The sequence below is a fragment of the Meleagris gallopavo genome, chromosome 2, assembly GCF_905368555.1.
Source record: "Meleagris gallopavo chromosome 2, MGAL_WU_HG_1.1, whole genome shotgun sequence".
NCBI lineage: Eukaryota > Metazoa > Chordata > Aves > Galliformes > Phasianidae > Meleagris > Meleagris gallopavo.
In genome coordinates this window covers 39,769,786-39,795,614 of record NC_139405.1, presented here as the reverse complement: position 1 = coordinate 39,795,614, position 25,829 = coordinate 39,769,786, and the positions used below count along the sequence as shown (strand labels likewise).

General features: G+C 43.6%; 2 protein-coding genes across 13 annotated transcripts in view; one reads left to right on the top strand and one right to left on the bottom strand.

The window, feature by feature from the left end:
- Positions 1 to 3,677, bottom strand: part of CAPN9 (calpain 9) — a 59,117-nt gene extending 55,440 nt beyond the window's left edge. For 6 of the 11 annotated variants that reach the window (XR_014882149.1, XR_014882150.1, XM_085219777.1 and 3 more), the window contains exon 1: positions 3,283 to 3,675. Coding sequence is in view for 8 of the 11 variants with exons in the window: in XM_085219777.1 (XP_085075903.1) it covers positions 3,283 to 3,495 (213 nt within the window). In the remaining 3 variants the exon portion in view is untranslated. Of the gene's footprint in view, positions 1 to 3,282 lie in introns of all 11 variants that reach the window. The other 5 variants (XR_014882151.1, XM_003204038.5, XM_085219782.1 and 2 more) reach the window with 3 other exon arrangements.
- AGT (angiotensinogen) lies at positions 1,989 to 25,451 on the top strand. Of its 2 annotated transcripts, none has more exons than XM_085219783.1 (5): positions 1,989 to 2,078; positions 18,515 to 19,332; positions 22,161 to 22,425; positions 23,038 to 23,182; positions 23,739 to 25,451. In XM_085219783.1, the coding sequence occupies exons 2-5, from the start codon at positions 18,540 to 18,542 to the stop codon at positions 23,928 to 23,930; spliced, it is 1,395 nt and encodes a 464-aa protein (XP_085075909.1). In that variant the 5' UTR covers positions 1,989 to 2,078; positions 18,515 to 18,539; the 3' UTR covers positions 23,931 to 25,451. The 2 variants fall into 2 exon arrangements, with proteins under 2 accessions (XP_085075909.1, XP_010705325.1); XM_010707023.4 differs by lacking the exon at positions 1,989 to 2,078 and adding an exon at positions 16,620 to 16,775.
- The last annotated feature ends 378 nt before the right edge of the window (positions 25,452 to 25,829 follow it).

Below are 25,829 nucleotides of genomic sequence, written 5' to 3'. Positions count from 1 at the left end.
CACAGGGAAACCAAATAGCACCTCCCTGTCACCTGGTCCACCTGCTTGTTAAATACAGCCAGTCATGTGTGGATGGAACGGGAGTGATAAAAGCACAGCTCATTGCCTTTAGACATGAGTATTGTGATGGCTGATAGCGTAGATGATTTTTAAGAACATGCCTTATTTTAGCACCAGTGCTCCTGGGGAATGTGATTTTCACAGCAAGCACTGCATTTAGCAGTTACCAAGAAACTCTGTGTTAGCAGAGATACTGAGATACACTGACACAGACATAAATGCTGTTGAGCATTTTGAGTCTTTCCTAGCTCATTGCCTATTACACAGCTCTACAGCTAACAAATGGGAAAATGTTTTCAATCTCTGTATCTAAAGCAAGCACAAATGAAAATCAATGAAAAGGAATTTAAAGGACTTTGAATGGACTTGTGTCACATTCTCTGCTATACAAAAGAAAACCAAGCACTGCAGTTTTATGAGTGGAAGTTATAAAAATATTCTTAAAGGAATTTTCAGTCTGTGTAGTGTATAAATTTTAATCAGTTCATTCAGAACATTAAAGGACAAAGCCCAAATTAGGCCTTGCGTTCATGCACAGCAGATAGCAATTCAAGGTTTCGCTGCAGAAGGGTGTTGCCTAGAAGGGACAGGACAATGCTCAGGGAGATGAAAGGAGGCACCTGTACCTCTCCTGCTGTCTATGTTTCTTTGGAGTTACTGGAAGATAAATGGTATCCCTTGGGTCTCTGTCACATATTGGAGATAACGTGGAGATCTAAGAAAAGCTGAGGTTGTTTGATGGGGCCTTATTTTTTGTTATTATATTTCTCTGTCTGTTTATAGTTCCTGTCAGACCAGTGGCTGTTTATATTAGGATAATTTCCTTATTAATTCCTCCTATAGACCATGGGTAAAATATATTTGACTTCCTTTTCTGGCTTTTCATTCTTCATCTTACAAGTCTCTAGCTTTCCCAGACACTGAGCTATTAGAAATAAATGACAGATATACCAGTTTAACAGTTGAATTCAGATATAAATTAACAAGGGAAGGAAAGAAATGCAATAAGAAAACGGTAATTTATTCTTAATATTATTCTGAAATTTTGTTAAGGCCTAATTTCAAAAATTCTATTTGCAATGACAAGGGATTACCAAACTAAACTGCTAAATATCTTTCTGACTCTCCGAGCACTTAAGATTTATGTAGAAATCTATGTGTTCCCCTGGTGCAGCTCACTGCAGTTGAAGGCTTACAGAGTTAGGGTGGCTGAGGGTCTGGTTCACATTGTGTGCAAAGGTCTATGCACATGAAAATAAGGAGAGAGCCTTTACTCCCATTTCTGAACTATATCAAGGCAAATTTGAGGATTAACATTATTTGCCCTGCAATTACCTGCATGCATTGTGCTACGCTACACTTCAGTGAAGCCACTACAAAACACTGGTAAGTAAAGCAGGCAAAACCAGTCACCAAGAAGCAATTTGAGCTCTGATACCCACATGCAGGGGAGATGCTGTTGGGCTCATACTGCCAAGGCACACAGCTTGGCCAGCTGAGCTGTGATACCAACCCAGCACCTGCTAAAGACTCATACTCCACCTGCAAAACGCTAACTCAAAATAATGTTACAGTGATTGTATTCACTGCTGTAAGTATATATAAGTATAAACATAATTATAATGTAAATATTTATACTTGTAAGTGTATAAATATACTGATGGCTAATAGAGATGAAAATAATTCAGCTTAAATGCTGAGGAGTTAGAGGAGAGTTTAACCTTCTTTTTTGGGCCCTCAAAGCCTCCCCTGAGCTGTATCTCTTGCTGTGCTGCTCACAGAAGTTCAATTTATTTATTTATTTATTATTTTTTTTGCATAGTGGAAATTGGAGCGTAAAGGCAGAGACTGTATCAGATGACTTATTCATCATAGAAAAATTTCCACTTCAGCTTACAAATACCCAGAAGCTGACAGCAGTAAGTACAACGGGCAGAGTACAACCTTCTACTGTCCTGGAGTACCACATACAGGGATACAGAAGCTCTCAGCTGCTACCAGTCACACTTTGGAGGAAGGTAACTCACACCTCCAGCCTGCTCCTGGGGCAGCCCACAGCCTACCTGTCTTTCAGGGCAATATCAGGCAAGATGGCATCAGTGCTATTGGGGCCGTCTCTTGGGTTTTCATAGCTGAAACTTGTTGAGGAGTAATGGCTTTAATAACACCGCAGTGGCACTCCATTAGCTATCAGACACTAAGGCATTTGAATGCTTCTTGTGGATTAAGTGAAGCTAAAATATGAACCCAGCTTTAAGCTTCTTTTGTTCTTTGTCGCTCGTTATCACTATCGACAAAGGTAAGCTATCTACTAAGTGAGAAGCTTTCAGACTATGAAGGAAAAAGAGAATAAATGTCAAGCATTAGCAAAGAAATGAAATTAGCTACAAATTTTCTGTGGCCACTAGTTAAACTCGGGAACCTGGGGTGATGATGGGTTTGTGATCTGAGAGCATGTGACTGGTGAAGCTTCAGGCTATCACTGTGTTATTAATGACTGTTATGCAAGATGCATTAAGAGATACTCATCGAGCCCTTGGCTACTGCGGAATGGCTCAGTGACTGTGGTATGTGCTTCATGAAGGAAGCATCTCTCATTTTTAAAAGTGAAAAGTTTTTTTTTTCTTTCTTCCTGTTTAGCCTTAATTATGAATTTCCTGCATTAAGAACACTTGTTGTTTAGATAGTTATCACATCACCATGATGCATTTTACCTTTAATTCCTTCCATGCCCTCTCATTTTCATCTTTACACTACTTTTGTTTAGCAATAATGTAGGAGAGAAGCCTGGTTAGAAGTTGTTTATGTATTTACATAAACATGGGCACATTAAGTGTGGCTGCACATTAAGCTACAGGAGGCAGAACAGAAGGAAAACTACATACAATATTTAAAATGGAAAAACCAAAGGCCTTCAGATGAGCAAGGGAAAATGGACAAATTATGGGATTTTTCAGGATAGTCTAAAAAGTTATGTGCTTCAGAAACACTTGCAATGTTTTATGAAAGATTTTAGCATTTACAACAGAATCCCTACCCTTCCACCCCTCTCTGCAGTTGTAAGCCAGCAACATGCAAATCTGCTGGGCAAAACCTTCCAGCTCTGTTCCTTGCCGAGAGGACAAGACCTCACAAAAGCACCCCAAGCAGACATCACATTTCACTGCTGGATGTAGCAGCGATCCCACGGAACAGTGGGGTGAGTGGACATTGTGTACTCACCCCAGGCCTCTTCCAGAGGAAGGGAATCGGTGGCTTTTCACTGAAGAAGAGGGAGGCATTATTGGCAGGGAAGTCAGGGTCCTCAAAGAGGCAGCCACTGCGCAGGCACTCCTGCTTCAGCTCCTGGTAGCCCTTCCCTGAGCTGTGGGTGGCACGTGCTTCCTGTGGCAGCGGTGGTGGCCTTGGCTTTGAGTTGTGGAGGAGGTAGGGCATGGTTCCCAAAAGGGAGAAGTGCAGTGGGCTGAGGTCTAGCAGAGTAGGGCACAAGGGAAGAAATGAGCGGGAGCAGCTCTGAACAGCACGAAAGATGATGAACACCCTGAAAGCAAACAGAGAAGGAAAGCGTCTGGTCCGGCCACACCAGCTGCTGGGGTGGAAGCAGGAAGGTGGTGCCAGACCCTCCCTGGGGCAGGGCTGCTGTGCCCACCCGATGGCAATGGGCCCACCCGGGGCCTGGCACCACTCCCGGCTGCCCCAATGAGGATGTGGGGACAGGTAGGAGGTGGCTGCTGACTTCAAGGTATGCAGCTCCTGAGGAAAGCCCTCGTGGCAGCGAGCCACTGGAGTGAAACTGGAGCTGCAGGAGGGTGCAGCCTCGGCAGACACTGCAAGATCACCATTTTCATCCCACACTAGAGAAAAACCTGGCATGCCCAATGGTGGGGCTGTCTCTGCAGCCAGGTGTTGATCATGTTGAAGGACACCAGGGCTGAGATGTGCAAGGGCTGGCTCCATGTTTGAGGTGGTGGAAGCCGATGCAGAGAGTTCAGAGCTGGGCAGGTAGTAGGAGATTTTAACTAAGGGAGGGATCCTATTGGACTGTGCATTTAAGAAGTTCCATGTCCTCTGTAACACAGGATTTTAAAACCAAACACATGCTTACTTGCCATTGAGTTCAGGGTTTCACAACCTTGTTCATCTCCTGTTGTGCTTTTGCTGCCAGCCACATAAATTCTCACATTAGACAGCAAAACACTGTCCTAGAGAGGATGCCAGTATTGAGGATGATCTGAAGAAATAATGGCAAGGTTTCAGAGACAAACAGGCATGGATACTCCTCAATGCATTGAAAGGCAAGAGATGCCATCCTCTCAGAACAAATTACAGTTCCTGTAATACAAAACACAGCCCTGAGTAGAAACGCTGCTCAGCCTCCCTTTTCTTTAATTGGCCCTTTGGTGGACCAGTCAGAGCTTGCTGTCAAAGATGATTTATGGAGAGCAATTAGGTGAAACAGAATTAATTCCTTTCTGTTCTGCTATTTTTCACAGCAGTGCTTTGAGCAAAGTTTTCTCAGAGTGTATATTCCCATGTTTAGTCCCCATAATTGTATCCATTGTTGATGTCTGTAGGCTCCCTCCTGAGACCAAGTTGTCCAAGAATATAGATGCTGTCCAAATGTGTGAACAGGGCCAGGTCTTGTACTCCAAATGTGGCAGTCATTTGACCAAACTTTGGGTGTGCAGAGCAGATCTCAAACTACACATCTCTGCTTTTTCTACAGTCAGTGCGAAGAGCTGTGCCTCCAGCGAGTGATTCATTATATCCTCGTTCATAAGATCTCTCTGGAAATGACTGTGTCTTTTGACTGCCTGGAGGTGAAGCCTCATGGCCTACCTTACAGTAGCTACCCAGCCATTAAATGTATGTATCAAGTGAGATGAATCTTGGCTAAAAGATAGGCAAAGGGCATGAATGCCGACATGAGCCTTACGGATGTGATGTACCCAGTGTACCACATTCAGACAGTGGTTAAAACGGGAATGTTCTTTAGCCCACACAGAGATGCTGTGGATTAGGCTCGTTCTCACATACCAAACTAACATGAAGACTGGAGAAGGAAATGCTCGGTATCCTGGACATGGCTATAGTGTGCTGAGCTCTGAGGGGTGCTCTTGCTGCTGAAGGAGAATTGATACAGTTTGTCTCCTATGTGTATACTTCGGTGCATCATAAGGAATGTTTTTTCACTGCAGGAACTTGCTCAGAGGGTAGGGACAGCCCTTCCCACCCTCTCCCCTCCACCCCCTCTCCCAGCATGAAGCTTCAAGTCACAATGCTGCATGAAATGTCAGATCTCTGAGATCTCAGCCTTACTTCAAGTCTGCCTAAAAATGTCCTAAAGAGATGATGCCTGGGAAAGGCAGATGGAAAGCCCCATCCCAGGAGGCATTCAAGGCCAGGCTGGATGTGGCTCTGGGCAGCCTGATCTAGTGGTTGGCAACCCTGCCCACAGCAAGGGGTTTGAAACTAGATGATCTTTGAGGTTCTTTGCAACCCAGGCCATTCTATGATTCTATGATGACTGTGGAAGAGACAAATGATCAGAAAATGCTCCCAAAAATGTTTCAATTCCCAGTTTTCTACATCACTTTGTATCTAGCTAGCCATGCTGAAGTGTTTTACAAGAAAAGGGTCTTCAAGCAGTTTTGCTCTTTAACATGAAGTCGCCTTTTAAAGCAAAGAGAAGTACATTTTTCTCCTGAGACAACTCTTGTTATTATTGCCACTTTGTGCTGCCTGCAAGCCCTCAGATGTGGTTACAGCCTGGGGGAAAGTGAAACATTTGCATTTTATACCAGGTAGGATACTGCAGTAAATTGTGGATTTCTAATAGGAAAAGAGTGGATGAAAGAAATTTATAACATCTCTCTACGAATGACATTGGCTGGTCTCTTCATTCATCGGGCAATTATTTGTGTTAGATTTATGTATAGTATGGACTATTAAACTCTGCATTGTGCTTGTTGCTGCGTAGATATGTTCCCTGCTGGAACAACGCTATACGTATACGATATGAGGTAATGGGCAGATAAAAGAGAAAGACTATAAAAGTGATTTTGAAAGGTGGATGTGGCAGGGAGATTTATGCGAAGGGATTACTTTGATATGAGCAAAAGGGCAATTATACCTATTTGTCCTGGTCACTTTGCCACGGATAACTGCAAGAATGCCAAGAAAAGCAATTATTTTTGTGGTATTCCACTGTGGACAGTGTAGCAGAAATGCTAAGTTGCAGCTGGAACCAGTGATTGAACACCTGGTGGGAAGGCGGGGCAAACCCAGGGGATCTCAGGTGCATGCAATATACCTGAATGACCAGAAGGGATAGAGCTAGGATGCACCCCTTCCCAGACCTCATTTAAGGATTGGCAGTGCAGGTACAGGTATCTTGCTGGACATCTCTGTATGCTGGAGACCTTCTAAGGTAAGTAGATTTTCTTCTTTTGTTTCTGCATCTATGGCTGCTGCATTTGGGCTTGTTCTCATTTGCTGTAGCCTAGGGTTGTGACACTCAACTGTTATTGCTGTGCTTTCCATCACATTGTAGTATTACAGCATTATAGACAGACAACAAAAGCATGTTACAGCTCAGGATACTGACAGACAGTATTAGATCCACTAACTTAAAAAGGCTTTGATCCTTAGTCATGCTGGTCCTCTGAGAAAAAGCTGAGTAGATTTTAACTCTGGAAAAGGATGTGAAGGCAAACAATGAGAGGCTGTGACAGCAGCTTTGTACACTTTCACTTGGCAAGCTGTTGCAATGGACATACTGTCATATTAAAGTAGTGTAAAGAGGAGGGCTTGTGACAGGCCTGAGCAATTCCTTCTTCCGTGCTTGCATTGTCTCAGTGCACAGCAGATTTCCATCCCCCTCTCTCAGCAGGAGTGACAGGGCAGTCTGTCCTAGTCCTGCAAAGTAAATGCCTGCACAGCTGTGAAAGCACAGCTAGCTGAGAGATAGATGTCAGAGTGCATGCAATTAGCTCCCAGTTGGCCTTCTCTGGAAAACCAATAGGCTCTTGTAGATGTGACTGGGCAGAATGTTAAGTTGACAGTGTAGAGTTCATGTGATGTACAGGCTGGCAATTTCTAGTGAAGTTGAACATCATTTTTTTTCTCTATGCACAATCATTAAACACTTGCTCCTTAAAATGCATGGAGCTTTATTGGTTACCTTCAGCCCTATCCAAGGGCTCTAAAACCTACGGAGAACACGAGCACTAGTTCAACAGCTGCTGCCCATAGACATCATTCAGACTGGCTATGGATGAGGTCTGCTGGCTCCAAGGATGTAGGCTGCTATTGGAGCATTTAGGCAAAGGCTGTGTGAAGCACAGCTCCTGGGAACCACCAGCCCATAGCCAGGAGATCAGCTTGGAGAGGGAGGATTTCACTTTTTCTATTACCCCAGAGGTGATACCTTTGTTTCTGTTCTCTAGAGCTTTTGAGTGATGAGACTTCATTTCCTCTTTCATCATTAATGCTGTCAGATTAGATTTCCTTGACTTCTTGCCTTTTCATTAAGAAGACAAAGTTTGATTTGGATTTCTGTGGCCTTAACTGCCTTTCACGTGAGGAAGACTTAGTCTCTCTCTCTTCAGCTGTTATTAAAGGTGACATAAATGGAACCTAAAAAGCCCAACATAGGAAACTATTATGTCCACTTCTTCCTGGCCTCTTACTGGGCTTTGTGCTACAGCTCTGAATTTCAGCCCTTGTTTTTCAACATCTGGTATGATCTTTTCTTAGTCACGCTTACGTAATTCCTTCCCCATTGACGCCAGGTGGACCCTGGTCACTCAGGATTTAAAGTTGGTTATTCAAATGACAGCAACCTGATTAAGTATTTCATAACCTTGCTGTCATTAAACCTCATGCCCTGTCATCAGTCTAACGTTTCAGGGTTTATCCTCTGACCTAACTGATTCCAGGTTCTCCATGGCTTGTTGAATGCTGGCAATGCCCTTCCACTGCTCTGTTCTTCTATAAGGGGCTGTTTTAGGCCAGATGATTTTATTTTGTGCTGTCTCCAGGGGCTTGAGAAACATGGCTGGCTTGTCTGGGTCTCTTTATAGCTTTCTCTATATTTGCACTGATTTATGGATAGAATTTGCTATGTAGATTGAGGTGCCTCTGTCAAACTGAGCAGCTCTCTATCCTTGCTTTCTCCTATGACTTTGTATGAAGTTATATAAAACATCTTTGTTCTGTCTCTGAGATTAGTCTAATTTTTAAACTGATTGGTGCCTTTCTGAACTTTGCATTGATTTGAATCCAAATGTCACAGCCACAGTCATGTGAAACCACACTGTTTCTTATACTTTCCATTACTTTGGTCCAACATAGTGTGGACTTTTGCCCAGTGTCTTGCAGCCTGGCAGAGTTTGCTCATGCTCCTGCACACATCTTTGCTAACTGGGAACATGATATAATGCTACAACTGTAGCTGAGACCAGATGAAATTGAGCCTAGCTTGGGGTTAGTTTTTAAAGACTTTTCCTTCAGTTTTCAGCAGTAGGGCAATACAGGCTTTCTCTGGCCTGTTCTCTAGGAAAACATCCTTCTCTTTCACTTCCAGTAGCAGAAGAGAGGCAAAAGAAGGGGGGAGGTCAGGAAGGTCATGCAGGATTTTAGGGGTTGTGCTGGGACTGCAAGCCAGGCCTGAGGTCTAGGCTGCCCTACTAAATGTCACTGCCAGCCTAGTGAAAAATGCTTCAGAGCAATGAGAAAAAGGGGTTCTGGAAACCATGGGGAAGTGCTTTAATAACTGCCCTTTGAAAATCCTGCCCCCCCCCCCCTCCCTTTTTTTTTTTTTTTTTTAAGAAAAAAATCCCTTGGAGGGACTGAAAGATATCAGAATCTCATCTAAAGGAGGAGACCAAAATTACATGCTCAGACCATTTTGCCCAGCAGAGAGATGCTAGATGCCCATAGGCAGTTGCTTTCTCCGTGCTGAATAGCAAAAGGGCCTTGTCCTAAAGAGGAGTCTGTCCCAAATGTGGTCTTAGTACTCAGACATGCTCACACCACCTGCGGCTCTGCCATCCCTGACTGCTGGCAAGGAAATGCTGACACAGAGCAAATGTATCCTGGGGCTGTGTCATTACCTTGAGTAGGGGTGACACACAGGGCAGACCCCTGCTGCTACAAGCAGGCCCCTTCTCTGCCCTCTCTGCGAAAGCCTGGCAGTAGCATTGCTAATTCTCTCTTTGTGCATCCGGAACGAAAGACAAAAGACATCATTCTGTATGCTTTGGTGAGTAACGACAGCATTATCTGTGCTGGCAGCTGCGGTATCAGGCAGCTCTAAGTACTTTACCGGGGCAAACAGGCATAGCTATCTGAGCTGCAGGTCCAGGTTTTTGTTAGAGCTGAGCCAGCACTGTTGCATTCATACATTACTTTGGAAGAGGAGTTGCTTAACAAACAAAAGGGTGCTTTTATGATTATTTTTTTTCTTTTCTTTTGAGCTGTGAAACACCAAGTGGCAGTGTAGGAGAGGAGCCAGCTGTTGCATCTCCTCAACCCTTTCATCACAGGAAAGCCCCACAGAAACTCAGATTGTATTGGGAAAATAGATGTCAGAGCACTCACTGGGCTTTTGGGGAGCTTAGTATTTACAAAGGCTTCCATCAGTGTGTGTCCCAGCACCCCGACCAGAGGCAGTCCTACTTCTTTTCTCTCTGAGAGCATCCTGGGCTGGATTCACTGAATTCGTTCAGTTCCATCCCCCAGGCAGTAAGCTGAAGTCTTATTCTACAGTTAATACTGAAAAGGTGAAACAACAAGGCAAGGTGAAATAAAATAAACCCAAGACCACAGCAAATATTCAAGTGTTTGCTTAGGAACCATCCAGTAAAAACAAAAGAGTAGGAAACTCTGCTCTCTGACTGCTTTTTGCCACTTACTGGACCTTCAGAAACTTCAGTCACGAGCTTTCGTTATTTCTTGTAAGAAAAACAGCAGTGGGCCTACGTTTAACTTTCATCCCCCTTGCTTCCAGAGCTGTTGGCTGAGCAAAGCGAAAGGAGGTTAATGACATTTCCAAGAGCTGCGTGACCGGGGTCCTCCACACGGCGGCAGCTTCGGCTCAGGAGTAAGGAGCGGCTGTAGGCGGCCGGCGGGCGGAGCTGCTGCTCTGCTGTGCAATGTGCTGTGCTGTGCTGTCCTGCGAGCTGCTGGGCTCCGGGCAACCCCACCGTGGTTGCAAGCAGCCCCTATGGGAGCTGGTGCGTCTGCAGCGCAGCCCTGCTAGGCTCAGAGCCTGCCAACGGAAGCTGTATCGTACCGAATGTCGTTATGAGCTGCAGAAATGCCTGCTGGTGCTAATACGTGCTCGTTTGCAGGTGTTGTATTGTTAGGTGAGATTTGGAGATAGGTGGGCACCAGCAGAAAGGTTGCCCTCATGAGAAGAGGAGATGCAGAGGTGGTGGTGCTACTGCAGGGAGCCAGGAGCAGCCTTCTCCATCACGCAGCAGAGCTTGTGGCACTGCTAGGGCACCTTGGGAACATTGTGCCCCATGCATCATTTTGAGGAGACCTCAGCTACTTGAGTCAGCCCCACAGCTGCCCACTCACAATGCATGTGTCCAGGTACAGGCACTGTGAAGCTGTGAGGGATCTGGAGAACAAGTCTTACAGGGAGCAGCTGAAGGAACTGGGATTACTTAGTCTGTAGAAGAGTAGACTCAGGGGAGGCTTTACTGCTTTTTATAGAGACCTGAGTAATGGCCTCAAGTTGTACCGGGGAGATTTGGATTGGATATGAGGACTCAGAAAGAGTGGTGAGGCACTGACACAGGCTGCCCAGGGAAGTGGTTGGGTCACCGTTCTGGAGGTGTCTAAGAACTGTGTAGATGTGGCACTGAGGGACGTAGTAGGCATGGTGAGTTGATGGTTGGACTAGGTGATCTTACTGGTCTTTCCAGCCTTAATGATTTTATGATTCTATGACCAAGTTGACCATGGCACTGATTCAGTTTTCATGCTGAAAGATTGGCTTTAGGGTTAACCTTTGCTCACATGGTCCCTGGGTTTAGTTGTGCTTCTCCTCACTGTGAGAACCAGCAGCAGAAGCGGAATAATCTCTCTTTCATCATCTGCACTTTGAATGCTATTATTGAGAAGCATTTTTGCAATCCTCTTTACACAAAGAATTGGGCAAGTGCTGAGTACATCCCTCATGTTCACCAGCTGCTTTCACAGAAAAGTGTGTTGCGCCAACAAGGGCAGAAGTCAGGTGTACAGAGAGAACATGAGAAAATAAAAATTACATACGAAGCTTTTCCTTATCAAAGTGTTATTAAAATAGTCCAAAAAAAAAAATTACTTTGCACAGCCTTTCCCCATCAGAGATAAGGAAAAACAAACAAATTGGGCCCATGGCAACTTGCCATAGTTGTCACAGAATGGGGGAAGGCTAGTTTACTATCATGCAGAAACCTGCCTGGCCCATCAGCAGGTCTGTACTACCTGACTCCTTCCTACTTATTTACTCTGGGGAAAATCCAATGAGTACTTTGTGTGCAGCAGAAGTGAGAACAGACCCTGAAAGTCTGGCAGGAGATAGAGAAACAAATCTCAGACCTCGGGGCAGTGAATCTGTCTCTAGTTAATAAAGTGCTTTGACTAAGCAAGAAAAGAAAAAATCCCCTCAAAGTGGCTAACTGATATTAGGAGCCTAGACACTGTTTTTGCAAACTGTTCACATTTCCCAGGGTTTATTGATTTTTTCTTTTTTTTTTTTTTTCTTTTTGAAAAGAAAACAGTGTGTTCCTAAATGTGCTGTACAAAGGAGCACTGTCCAGCTGGGGTCAGGTTTGCTGGGTGTGATGCCTCACTGACATAGTGACACTGAAATAGTATTTCCATTTCTGCAGAATGAGCCAGGTTAAGCTGACCTTAGCTCAGATATCTCTATTTCCATCATAAGCAGTAGACAGGCACTTAGAGAAGAGTCTGTGAGGTGCTACGTGGATCTAACTAGAACTCATGACAGCTTATTGTGTGGGTATCTCCTGAGTTAGCACCTGAACTATCGTGTTCTGCATCTTTTGATGACTGTGCCCTTAGTGATTTCATGTAATCTCTTTTGTTTCAGTTACACACTTTCTACAGCATCCTGTGGCTGTGCCTTCTGCAGTCTGTGTATGAAGCAGGACGCTTCCTTTCTTTTATGTTTTCTGCCTGTAATTTTACTGAGAACTTGCGATTCTGACATTATGGCAAAACAGTCAGCACTTGGCGTGTGCCTTTACCATTTTGCATTTTCTCTCCCAATCCCAGTGGTTATTCTTCCAAACCAAAATGCCATGTTCTCTGCAGGCACTTGGTTGCTCTACAAAGATTATATTGGGGGGTTTCACAAAATTTCTTCCTTCCAGCATTGTGCCTGTCTGCCATCTCACAGCAATCACTACACCTATCCTTAAAGCAATATTCCCTGTCTACTTCTTGGCAAGTCCTCCCACACAGGCTTCCTCTCTCTTTCCTGTCATTTTTGTAGTTTGTCCCCTCCTTGTTCAGACCTGATGTGATGTTCCTTTTCCAAAACAAAAGGGAGAGAAGAGTTATGAATGTTGATGGTGTATAGAGATTTGTGATTACCAACCAAAATCCACAGGTTGTATAGATAAACTCTTTTGGTCCTACTTTCTGTTCAAGGTAAATTAGTTTTAAAGAAAGATGCTCTACAATTTAGTAACGTGCAAATAGTCATGTATCATACGCTCTAAGTTAACCCTATGTGAATTCATAATCAATGCAGGTCAGAAGTGCCAACTCAGCCTATGAAGAGCTTGTGTTGGTTCTTAGCACTGCCTGTGGGCTGAGTCCGAGCACATCATTCCTTATCCTCTCTCCAGAGTGACTTCTTTCTCCATAAATCCCATCCTAATTTCACAAGTGACTACTAGGATGCTGTCCTAATAGTATGTCTGGCCCCTTTGAGTTCAGGTCTCAGAGAAAATTATGGAAGACTGGAAAACAAGGGGGGGGGGGGGAAAAAGTAAAATATTTACTATTGTCTCTGCACAAAGTGCTGAATTTTATATAGCCTTTCCCAGAACACTCTGGATCGATGAATACTTCAGTAGAATGGAGCAAGATGTTCTTCAGCAAAAGAATTACTGGTTTGCTGATCAACTGAAATTTGGTCTTGAGCAAAAACATTTTTTTCCTATTAAAGACCTAATTACTCACTTCTGGCTGTAAGGTCAATATTTCCCTTCTGGGGTTAAAAATTCTGAACCATATCTGGCAGTTTTTATGTAAGTAAGCAGTGGCAGGAACACACCCCAGAACTTTTCTTGGGAAGCAAAACTATCCCCTATTTGCACTTCAGAAGAGAAAGGCTGGTAAAGGGATTTCTTTTCAATGGAGCAAAGGAGATGAGGGAGACTGCAATCAGAACAGTGACTGCAGTACCAGCAGGAGCAGATTTCCAGCCACTCTCTGCTCCCTTTCTGGAGAAGGCAGCTGTGACCATGAATAACAAACAGGAAAAACAGAGGCAGGTCTTTTTCTTTTTTTTTTTTTTTTTTTTTTTTAAATAGGGCAAGGGGAGGGGGGGAATGAGAAGTCTGGGCTTGCTTATGTAAGGGTGAGTACAAAAGGGAGTTCCAAGACCCCTCCAGAGATCAGGAGGAGTGAAGCAAAAGAAGGACAGGAACTTCTTTGTTGAACAGCAAGCTTGAGAGGTCTGTACTTCTTTATACCTTTATCATGGCTATTGAAAGATGAGAATTGTAATGAAACAACAAATCAGGACTTTCTTTGTACAGGCAATAATTTTAGGAAGGATCGTGCTTCTATGTTCTTGAGTTCCTAGCTGCTGGAAAGCCCTGGGGAAGTGGTGGAATCACTGTCTTTGGAGGTTTTCAAGAAAAGGGCAGGTATGGCACCTGGGGATGTGGCTTAGTGGGTGGGCATGGTGGTGATGGTCTCTCAGTTGGATGAGGTGACCTTAGCGGTCTTTTCCAACCTTATGATTCTATGAAAGTTTTTCAACCACTTTTTTCCCAGTGCAACTTTTCTGCTGCAGTTCTCTTTGGGGAAGAGAGTCATCACAGTTGACAGTTCACTGTCAGCTGACAGGCAGGATACTTTTTCTCTGAGAGGGTGGTCAGGTGTTGGAACAGGCTGCTCAGAGGGGTGGTGGAGTCACCGTCCTTGAAGGTGTTCTAGAAACGTTTAGATGTTGTACTGAGGGATGTGGTTTAGTGGGAATATTGGTGAGTTGTGGACAGTTGGACTGGATAATTTTTGAGGTTTTTTTCAAGCCTGGTGATTCTGTGATAAACTGTCATCTTGCTGAAGTCTAGCTCTTCAAGCACAGCATCCATCCTAAAATGATGGCAGCTCAACAAAATTAAGCCTGACAAAAAGGTCCACGTATAGTAATTGGGATAATGCTTGTGCTCTCTACCTTAAAAAGGGCTCAGAAGTGAAATGAAAACCTGTAATTAAGTCATACTAGGAAAAAATATGTTCCCAGTTGTGACAATGCATACTCTTTATAATCTTAGAGTAACTTCTTTAGTATAAACTGAAAAGTTAGAAATTTAAGAAATACACTACTGAATGATGCATAATTGTAGGGGAATACTAATTGAATGAGCATACGGGACTGGCAAATTTGGTGGGATTTGTGTCTGAGCTTTGCACTGGGGCATGAACATGGCTGAAATCAAAGTCTTTACCACCATAAGGGAATTACTGCTGTTGGGAACTGTGCCTACAGACAGCAAAAGGAGAGCATGATTTACTGTAGGAGCTGCAACGTGATGTGGTCACAGCCCACAGGGCAGCTGGAAGCTGGGATTACCCAGACTGCTCCCCTTGGGTGCTACAACAGCATTTCTGTATCACATGTGAGGCAAAACGACTTAAGGAAAAAAAGTACAGTGGCTAAGGGTTAGATGATTTTCCATCCAGTACATAACATCTGCAATAAACATGCAAGTCTGGCAGCTTATTACTGAGCAACCCTCATTAAGGATACTTTTCAGTTTTACGGAACACAAGGTGCCCTTTGCTGAAACAGCCCAGACTTCTGTGTTCTTGATACTGAGAACTTCAGATGGAGCTTTCCTTTTCTCTGTGCCCAGGCCTGGCCCAGTAGGATGCAGCAGGCTGGCTGTGGCCCATGGACATGGTGCAGCCCAGCTCGGAATGTGCTGTTAGGCCCAATGCCTCCTGCAGGCCTGACTGCTTTGGTTCCACACGCACCTTCACCAGCCCTGGGGAATGGAAGGCTAAAAAGGGAGATTGCAATCTGAGATCCAGCTCCGTGTCTTCAGCGTTTAGCTGAACACAATGCATTCTTAATGCAAAAGCTGTTTCTCCCATTGCTTGGATGCATGGCTGGGCACCATGCATCTTATAGCCATCTGGAGATGGTGCAGATGCACAGGGCTTGTTCTGCAGCCAGATGCTCCTCAGATTCAGATGGAGAAAACATGCTAAATATTTCAAGCTGTTTGTTTAGGCCTTGTTGCATGACAGCATGCCGTATGTGGCTATGCTCAGGACAGTTTTCAAACCTCATTACAGTTTAAGTAGTGAAACTGTTCAAATGAAAAACGGTGCTGCAGAGATGGATGCTTTCTGTCCCTCCATCAGGGCTCAGCTGTCACTGACAGAACCTTCGGTTCCATCACTTCCAACAGCCCAAACTCATCTAAAACTTTTTTCTATCTTTCTTGGCTTGCTTCTTGAAGTCCTCATGTGACTGAACTCTATAGCACAAATCGGGCGTCATTGGCTCTTTAAAACTGAGACCCTTGGATTCCCATTAAGGCCATGGGATTTTAATTATTGACTATAATGATGGTGCTGAATGAGACCATCTATGTCATCCTCAGTTTAATTCGCCATTTACTTGCTTAAAGAGGAAGAGGGGCCATACAGGGGAGTAGATCTCTTCCAACCTATGACTCTATGCAAAAGCTGGAGGTTTCCTTCCAAAGCAGCAGAAAGATCTCTGAATCCCGCTCTTGTCTTCTAAATAGGACTGTAGGAAGTTGAGACTGGGAGAGGCAAATTCTCTGTTACCTGGATCTAGTGTCCTAATCCCTTCTAGTTTTCATCCTCTCCTTTCCAGCACGTTTGCTTTGAGAAGGAAAATGAGTAAATTGTTGATCTTATGGATAGATTAAGAGGATAAAAATTGAAATATCCCACTCACTGGTGTGTCACAATCACACTGACAAGCCACAAGTTAGAGATTCTTATCCAAGAAGAAAAATATCTGATCTGACTGCAAAAACTGCAGGCACAAGGAAATCTGCATTTATTTGAGTCTGGCACAAAATGAGCAGAGTTATTTTCAAGTCTTATAAGCAGTTCTTCTGCATAACAAAACATCAGTGTCCATCTTAGTCAATGTGTAACAGCAGGCTACACAAATGAGCTGGGTCAGGTTAAAGGTTGTGTATTGATCCCTAGGGTTTTCTGTGCATTGTCCAGTGTTAAATTGCACTCGAGTTTCATTGGGTCCTTTCTGGTCTGATTTAACTTTTTTCAGCCTTCCCACCCATGAGGTAGCTTTGTGCAATGCCACTGGAGACATTTGGAAAGGCCCCCAAATTGGAAAGGGCATAAATGCCCCCGCAGCCACCACACACTGCTCAAAAGGAACCACAAGGAGTCTGCCCCAGAGGACAGGGCATCTGTGGGAACAGCAGCACGGACAGTAAGCACACACGGTGGGTTTGCTCTGAATGCCAGTTGTTCAGCTCAAGTTTTCTTCTTTTTCTGAAAGGCTCTGTGTGGATTTATTTAGGGAAATACAGCATGTTTGCTTTCCACAGATCAGGTTGTTTAAGTGGCAGCAGTGAGAACTGCCCTCCCGCTGTTTCTGCCCGTGAGAGTTGGTGTGGTGGCTCTGGGGGAAGCAATCTGCCAGCACCAGCTGCTGTGAGGATGAAGGCAGAGAGTGGAGGGGATAGCAGCACCAGCTACTGCTGCCAATGTGCTGATTTAGAAGATGGGGTGGGATTAACTACAACAGCAGAAATTCCTTTTGCAAGCCAACCTGTTAGACATGTGCCTACAGCCTGGGAATGTAAATGCATGTTAACAGGCACGTACCTAGTGAGGTGTCTGTCTAATTACCATGTGTCTATTCCTCTCAGGCTTTGCATTTACAAGACAGTGGTGATATTGCAAACCCAGCATTAGTAGGCATGAAACACCTGGAGATCCCTGAGTGAAATGAATATTGTTTTACCTTGTAAATCAGGCAGGATGTCAGCTCTCAAATGGCTGGATTCCATCCATAGCGCTTCCACTCTATGTAAATTAAAGTGTTGGTGAGACAGACAGTGCACTGTCTTCCTAAAAGTGTCAAGCTACCATGCTGCAGCATTATGGCCCATAAGAAACATTACTCTCGCAGAAGAGTAATCTCTTACACGTTTGGATTTCAACTACGTGAATCTGAAGTTGTAGACTACAAACCCAAGGAAGGTGCAACAGAGTTATTAGTTTTTAAAAAAAAAAAAAAAAAAAAAGATACAGGAGAAGTGAGAATTATAAGTACAGAAAAGTTGTCAGTGTGTTTGTGTATACAAGTGTATGTGGATATGTATGTGCACACATACATGTCTGTGCCTTTCTTGTACCCTATATGTACCTGGTCCCTTGTGCTAAAACACTGGCAATGTCCACATTCAGGAGAAGTCTCCATTTCTAGTCAGGAAAAACAAGAGCGGCAGGAAACCTTCTACTGGAGGAAAAGATTGCTTGTGCAATAGAGGAAAAACTGAGTTTATCTTTCCTAACCCTGTTTTTAAGAGATGAAGGTGCTATGAAGATAAATACTTGGTTTCAGTGGCAGCACATTTGTGTAAGAGAGCCTTGAGGCAGTTTGTCTAGAAGCTAGAATGAATGCTTGCACTGGGCTGTGGAAATACAAAGTGCTTTGTTAGTGCCATGCATTACACTGACTTGACATACAGAGCAGGAGAGCTCAGTGGTGGGACCTTAAGAGACCTGGTTTTCAAATCCACTTCCCCTGTAACAGCAGGCAAATCGCTTAGCCTGTCCTTGTGTCAGCAAGATTTAGTGCAGCGGTATGCAGACAGATCTCTGACTAGGTCCTGGGAGCAATATAACTGCATTATTATAATGTTTTGAAAGAACTACCAGTCTAGTTTGCAAGCCTAGCTCATTGTGATATGCAGCCCTGTTTCTTCCAGTGCACGGTCTTCAGGTCGTGACAGTGGGTAATGTAGTCAGGTCCACACTTGGCATTTCTCCATCTGCAGCCACTGAAACTGGTGGTCGTTCCACCCTGGCTTTTTTGTTGAGCAGACAATGCAGGCAGCACTAAACACTGTGCTTCCTGCCTTTGTAACATACAAAGTGTGAGCACCTCACCATAAAGGAAACAGTATTTTTAACAGGCTGATCAGCCTTCTTTCCTCTCTGCTTTTTCTTTCAGCAAACTGTGGAAGTGGTTTTCCAACATGAAGCTGGCAGCAGATCTTCTCTGTTTGCTCCTGTGCTTCACTGCAGTGGGTTGTGACCGGGTCTACGTCCACCCTTTCAGTTTAAATGCTTTCAATGAGAGTGCCTGTGAGGAGCTGGAACACTTGGCCCAGGAAGGAAAGAAAACATTTGTGCCTGCCTCCATTGAATCCCAAATCACACCTGCCTATGAAGAGGATGTGAAGGATGAAGTTAGGCTGGATTCCCCTAGCCTAAATGTCCATGGAAGGCAGAAACTGATCTACCTGAAGGACTTTGTGCATGTCCTTGGCATGCGATTTTACAGTTTGCAGAGGGAAGCACGGCAGGGCCAAAATGTCCTCCTGTCCCCTACCAGTCTCTATGGCTCCTTGGCATCTTTCTACTTGGGTGCATCCAATCAGACAGCTGCTGATTTGCAGGGTTTGCTGGGATTTGTTCCCCCCTCTGGAGACTTCAATTGCACCTCCAGGGTGGATGGGCACAAGCTCCTTGCAAGCCTGAGGACTATTGAAAACCTCGTCAAAACCCAGGATGAGGATCTGCTCTTTTCCAAGATGTTCTGCCTCTTCTCTGCCCCTGGCATACCCTTATCCCAACAGTTTGTGCATAACTTGCTCCCTTCTGCCGATGCTTTTTACACGCGAGCTGTGGACTTTACAAACCCAAGTGAGGCAACAAAACAAATAAATGCCTTTGTGGAGGCCAAAAGCAAAGGCCAAAGCAAGCACATACTGACAGACCTCAATCCGACTACTGACTTAGTGTTCGCAATGGATGTTCGCTTGGCAGGTAAGAGGGAGCAAGTACTCATGTTGGAGGCAGGCTGGGTGGAGTAGAGGTTAGCTAGTCTGCTTCCCAGGGTAGAAAGCCAAGAGGTGAGAGGAAAGAGCTCACTCACATGGGAACCTCGAGCACTGCTCCATGCAGTGTCCTATTCCTGGGTTTCTGCCCACATGCCACCTCCTCTCACCCAGTCTCAAGACAGCCAGGCAATGGAGAAGAGGTGGAGGGGGGTGGCATCAGGGGACTTTTCCTAGACCGGGCAGCTAAGGGTGAAGAAAGGCGTGGGAAGGTGAATAATAGACTACCATGCATGATTTCTTACAAAAAAGTATCTAAATGTCCTGAGGGGCTTTTGGCAAAAGTCATCTGGAAAGTAGGTTTAAAGCAAGCAAAAGCAATACCTTTCTACAGGCTAAAGGAAATATCAAGGTCAGAAAGTAAGCCACCAGTTATGGAAGCTGGGAGAATATCCAAAACTAGAAGTAGGGCAATCTCATAATTATATGGTGTTATTCCATTGCTGATGTGCCAGAACTCCCTCTGTACTTTATCTAAAAGTGTAGCTGGTTTTCAGCATCCTAATGCCTGAATGCAATACCAGATATGGCAAATTTTAGGGCAAGTTGTGTACCAGCGACTGTATTTCAGAAAATTTGCAGTGAATCATAAGTTTCTAAGTGGGTTTCTACTGCCAGCACTGGAGCTCTGGTGTTCATAAAATGCTTTTGTACCTTTATCTTCTCAACTGCAAACTAGATTTCAGATTTCTTTTGCCTTTCATGAGTGCTGTCAGAGGATGCTCTGTAATGCTCATTAACTGATCCCAAATTCTGCAGAAGAGGTGTGACAGACCATCACCTTTTAGTCAATGTGAGGTCTGCCACAGAGATAGCACTACAAAAATAATTTTTGTATTGAAGACTTAGACACGGTCATAAGAGCAGAATTTTCTTTTAACAGAGAATTTTTTTTTCCTCTTCTGTATAGGAAACTTGTAATTTTATTTGCTTAGGAACACATTTTTGAAGGTCTGAATGACACTAGGTGAGCTGCTCTCCCTCCTCTTTCACAATGATGCACTTGAGATGCTGCATTCTCCACCTGTGGGCTAGAGAATATTGGCTTAAGGATGAAATAATTAGATAAGTAACTTTTTATTAATAAACACGGGAAATGGATGGCAGCATTGGCTTGGTGATTTGACTATGGAGGGACAACCATGACAGCTTATGCTGTCTTGTTCCATGTTTTGCCTCTTAGCCATAGAAAGAAGGAAAAAAAACCATTATTTTGCTCTGAAGCACATTATATAGGTTTATCAAACACTTTCAAGAGCCAAAGGATTGATAAAATGATATGGTAGAAATCTATACAAAAGAAAGGCTAAATTTCCTCAAATAGTCTCAACTTATGCTCACTTCTCACAGTTGTTTTCACATTTATAGACTTACTGCTGAGTGGGAACTGCTATTTGCAATCCAGCAGAGAACATTAAGTGCAAATCTTATTGATTCAATTTTTTTTTTTTTGAGGTTGCAAAATAATTACCAACCAGTGAGTGAAGACACTGCAATTGGATGACATGATTTTAAACCCACTGGCAACATTTAGCAAAACAGCATACAACAAAATGGTGATATTCCCAAACAACACCCTTGCTTCAGAGGGCAGACTTTCTGCATCCAAAGTCACGTTACGTGCTCCATAAGCAATCAGCTTCCTGGCACTTTGTGTCAAGCCTTTCTGGAAGCTCCTTTCATTTAGTGGGAATGCAGAAACTGCCTGGAGCTAATCCAAGGTCTATGCCCTCAGGCATTCACCCTTGCCAGAGGGTAGTGCTGCTTCAGGGAAATGAGTGACAAACACCAGTAGGCAGCCTACTGATCACCTGCTGCCTCACAAAGAGTTGGACGTCACTTTATTTTCCCCTCCTCAAGACCAGGTTAGGTTTTTAAAAATCAGTTACTGTCCCAATTTGATGCATTTAACCTGAAAGTTCAGTTCTATTCATTTCCCTTTTGTTTAATTCTGTTCTTGGGTTCTGCTCTCCTGTGCCTAAGTTTGGCAAGGTTACAGATGCTGTGGAAGTGGCTCATAGCTGCTTTCAGGAACTTTCTCATGAGATGGGGAAAAAAAAACAGTGAGCAACTCTTTTCTGTTATTTTGTTGTGTTCATAGAATGGCTAAGTTTGGGACAGAGCTTAAAGCCTTCCCAGTTCCAGCCCCCTGCCATGGGCAGGGCTGCCATCCACCAGCTCAGGCTGCCCAGGGCTCTATCCAACCTGTCTGAGAGCCTCCAGGGATGGGGCACCCACAGCTTCTCTGGGCAGCTGTGCCAGTGCCTCACCTGCCTTGCATCAGCTTCCCTGGCTGCCTCAGCTGTGCGAGGGCACTGCATGAGAGCTGCCCTGTCAGATGGGTCCAAAATATGCAGCTGTTGTGCACAGTCATCACAGCTGTTTGGGGGGATGTAAAGGGAATCCACGTCTTTTGCATCTCACTATAAGCATTCAAGAACTGCTTAGCAGCTTGGGAGGGAGTAAACAACTGAGCAGGCAGAAATTTCAGCCAGCTTCGTAACCCTTTCTGGTTGCAAAAAGTGATATAAACACAGCAGTTTTGATCAGTCGTGATAGTCTGTCCCAGCCTCTGCCTGATGCTACCAAAAGTCATATTAAGGTAGGTTACATAGGCTTACAGTAGCTAAATGCAATTGTACATGTGCAATCCTTGTCAGACACAGTGTGTTATAAACAAACATATCTGCCAGTTAAGGGGCAGAGGGGAGGATGAAAGAGAAGAATCAATTTAAAATTTCTCTGTTTGTTTTTTAGTGAATGCTAAGAAAGCCTCTCGGCTGAAGGAGCCTCAAGAGTTCTGGGTTGATTCAAACAGGGCAATCTCAGTCCCCATGCTGTCAGTAACTGGGACGTTCAAGTATATGACTGACACCAGTGAGACCTTTTCTGCAACTGAAGTCCCCGTTGGCAAGAACGTTCTGCTGGTGCTGCTGCAGCCCATCAATGGCAATGACCTGGACAAAGTAGAGGCTGAGCTTCCCTTGCAGTCATCAGCCTGGCTTGAAAATCTGTCCCCAAGGTACATTTTGGACACCACATGATTTACTGTAAGAATGAATGGGTGAGGAGGGGCAGTGCAGCTCTGCCTACTTCCTGCTCTACATCAAGGGTTGGATCCTGCCACTGAGAATGTAACATTTGGTGCAGAGATGCACAGAAACCAAGGGATGCCACATTAATAGTAGAAAAAACTTTCACTGTGTGGCAATTGGACAGATCTATACAATGTGAAATGCGTTACAACAGGTGCGTGATGACAAAAGGACAGGCACAATAGAAAGGTGCTATAAAGGAAGAAGATTGCTGACCCATAGCAGAAGATTCCAAGTTCACAGGAGAAAGCTTCATCAAGGAGGGATCTCCAACCAGAGATCCTTCTATAGTGGCAGTCAGCCCTTAAATGAGGCCTAAGAGAGGTGCAGCCAGGTTCCACCCCTTTCAGTCACGCAGCTGAATTGCCTTCATCTGTGCTCCCAGGGCTGACCAGGTCCTTCCTCCAGGTGCTCTGAGTGGTTCAGGCCCTGACTCAACAGTTAACATACAGACTAGTTGCCCAAAAACTACCCAAACACTCTGCTTTGATACTACAGGATACGCTCTCATTTTTTTTTTTTTCTTTTTTCCCCCCCAGAAAAATTAAATTAACTTTGCCTGAGTTAAGAATAGAAGACAGCTCTGATCTACAAGAATTTCTTGCAGATATGAAACTGCCCGCACTGCTGGGGAAGGAGGCAGATCTCAGTAAAATAAGTGACACCCACCTCACTGTTGGAAAGGTACAGTACACATCACTGGTGTTCAGCAAAATATACCTGCTGTAGCTGTATAACTTTAGAATCATAGAATCATTAAGGTTGGGAAAGATCACTAAAATCATCCAGTCCAACTGTCAACCCATCACCACCGTGCCCACGAGGTCACATCCCTAAGTGCCACACCTGTCCTTTTCTTAAAAACTTCCAGAGACAGTGATTCCACCACTTCCCTGGGGCATTCCAGCAGCTAGGAACTCAAGCAGGAAAAAACAAGATCCTTCCTAAAAATCACTGCCTGTAGAAAGGAAGCCTGAACTAAAAATAGTCAGAGCCATTTGGGACACATGATCAGCAGGGCACATTCACTTGTCAGGGAAAAGGGAACAAGGATTTCATACAACCAAAGTGAAAAGCAATTGTAGAGTTTTTTTCTTGTTATGGAACAAGTATTTCAGTGGCTTATTTAACATCCATGAGCCTGCTGGTTACAGCTGATCCAAGTTACTGATTATTGCGTGTGTTCTTTTATTTACTTAAACTCTATCATGATCCTGATGACTCACCTTTTGTATTACAGATAATGAATAAAGCCTTCTTCAAACTGAGCAGCGATGGAACACATCAACCAGAAGACACCACAGCACAGGAAAAAGATTCAGTGCCACAGGAAGTAATGCTGAACAAACCGTTTCTTTTAGCAGTTTTTGAAGCAAAGTCGAGGGCAATGCTTTTCCTTGGTAGAGTAACAAACCCACTGCAGGAGGTTTAAATGCAAGCACCAAGGAAAAGGGGAGAAGAAAAAAGGATGCATGTTTCCCATCACCTTTTTGTACTCATAAGCTGTTTTTATGATCATGTTGAGTGCTCTACCTTACTTGGAGATCAAGGAGGAAAGGTTTGAAATACTGCTTTTTAAAAGCTAAAAAATTACAACATCCCATCTTTATTTGTTTCATGCAAACCACCCAGTTCTCTTCTTTCCTTCTCCCCATCTTGTCTTCCTTCTACCCCACCATTTTTCAAGGCAGTGGGGATAAAACAGTAATCAGCAACAAGTCAACTTACAATGTTATTTTATAAGTGCAAGTGCCATTTACTACAGAAAGGTAGGAAAAAGGATCTCGTAATTCCTTGAGAAGTTACCTTTTAGTTTGATCAGTTTTGCAAGACATCTCTCCAATTTTTCAAATTATCCACAGAGACTTCTAGCTTGATCAGCAGTATTTGCCTTCAAAATGCTGCCAACAGCATGGGAAGGCTTTACTTGTCCCACTGAGACAAGATTTTGCCTTGGAAGCAAAAACACATTTATAGTTAGTTTCTTCTTTCTGCAGCCTAGATGGACACATTTATTTCTTAACTCCGTGGAAAAACTAAAAATAGGGCTGGTAGCATTAATGAGCAGCTGCAGATGAATTCTCATAGCCTGACTGCAGTTTCTCTGATTATTTAGGAAAAAAAAAAAAAAAGACCTACTTACTATTCCAATACAATTTCATAATTTAGAATATTTACTGAACTGAGAGGCATTTATTACAGTCTTATGGTGAAAAAAAGAACATTACTGGTTAGAGGTCAGATCTGTAATCCTTAACACATCCAAACCATATTTTCTGGGGGAAAAAAAAAAAGGGAACAATTATAGTATCAGTGGCAGTAATCCATACTACTGTCTATACTAATGGTGCGTGTGCTGCTACACATGAATAAAATGGTTTTAACAGTCCAAATTTTAGCAGTCACAGAAGTTGGAAACATTAAACTGGAACAACAGATTATTAGACTTGAACCCTGAATGAGAGAAACTGGGAGTGAAATCTTGGTACTGCAAAACCCTGCAAGAGCTTTCCCTTTGATTTTATTGGCACACAGACTTCCACCTCACACTTTAGATTTGCCTTTGGAGCTGATGGCATTCAGACAGTAACTGCAAACCTCTTTGCAGTATGATACCAGATGTATTCTGCAGAGAGGAGTAGCTTACTGTCATCCACAGTGGTACAAATTTCTATCTTACCCAAAACCACTCATGTCAGCAGTTAGCTATTGGTGCTACAGATACACAGTGGATTCTTTTTTAATAAAAGAAAAAGACTATTAATAACACAACTCACTCTCGTGAATACTAGGATTTCAAATGCTATAATATCCATGCATTTATCTAATTATTCTGTATGTATTCCAGATGCTTTAACATATAAATACTGTGCTTGCATTATATACAGCAGCAATTAACTATGAATTTGCAAAACGAGAAAGCTGCAAATAAAACCACCTTCTAATTGCTTTGCCACAGTTCAGTTGGGTTTATGCCTGTAACAACTAGATCTCTTGTTCCAACTTTTGAAATTTGCTCTAAATCAGATTTATGTTTTATAAGACAGTAAGTTGCAAAATACAGCCGATGATATAGCTGTAAGCATGAAACAGCTTCCACGTATTCATAAAGGCTCTATTAAGTTATTCCACTTATTCATTGAAGCCAAAAGGTACAACCACAAATAAAATTGCAGACCACAAAAGTTTCCATTTTTACCATGAAGATGGAGTGTAATGTAAGGGAGCCCCTGGCAATGATGCCATTAAGTTCTGGGACAAAACACCATTATTTGTACTTGGGGACTACAACATACTGAAGGACTCTATGCACTGCTCAGTATTACAGAGA

Excerpts from the sequence above, each read along its gene's own strand:
- AGT (XM_010707023.4), top strand. The coding sequence starts at position 16,672 with ATGCCCCCGCAGCCACCACACACTGCTCAAAAGGAACCACAAGGAGTC. Across the intron at positions 19,333-22,160 it reads AATGGATGTTCGCTTGGCAG|TGAATGCTAAGAAAGCCTCT; the intron begins GTAAGAGGGAGC and ends TTTGTTTTTTAG. Across the intron at positions 23,183-23,738 it reads CCCACCTCACTGTTGGAAAG|ATAATGAATAAAGCCTTCTT; the intron begins GTACAGTACACA and ends TTTGTATTACAG.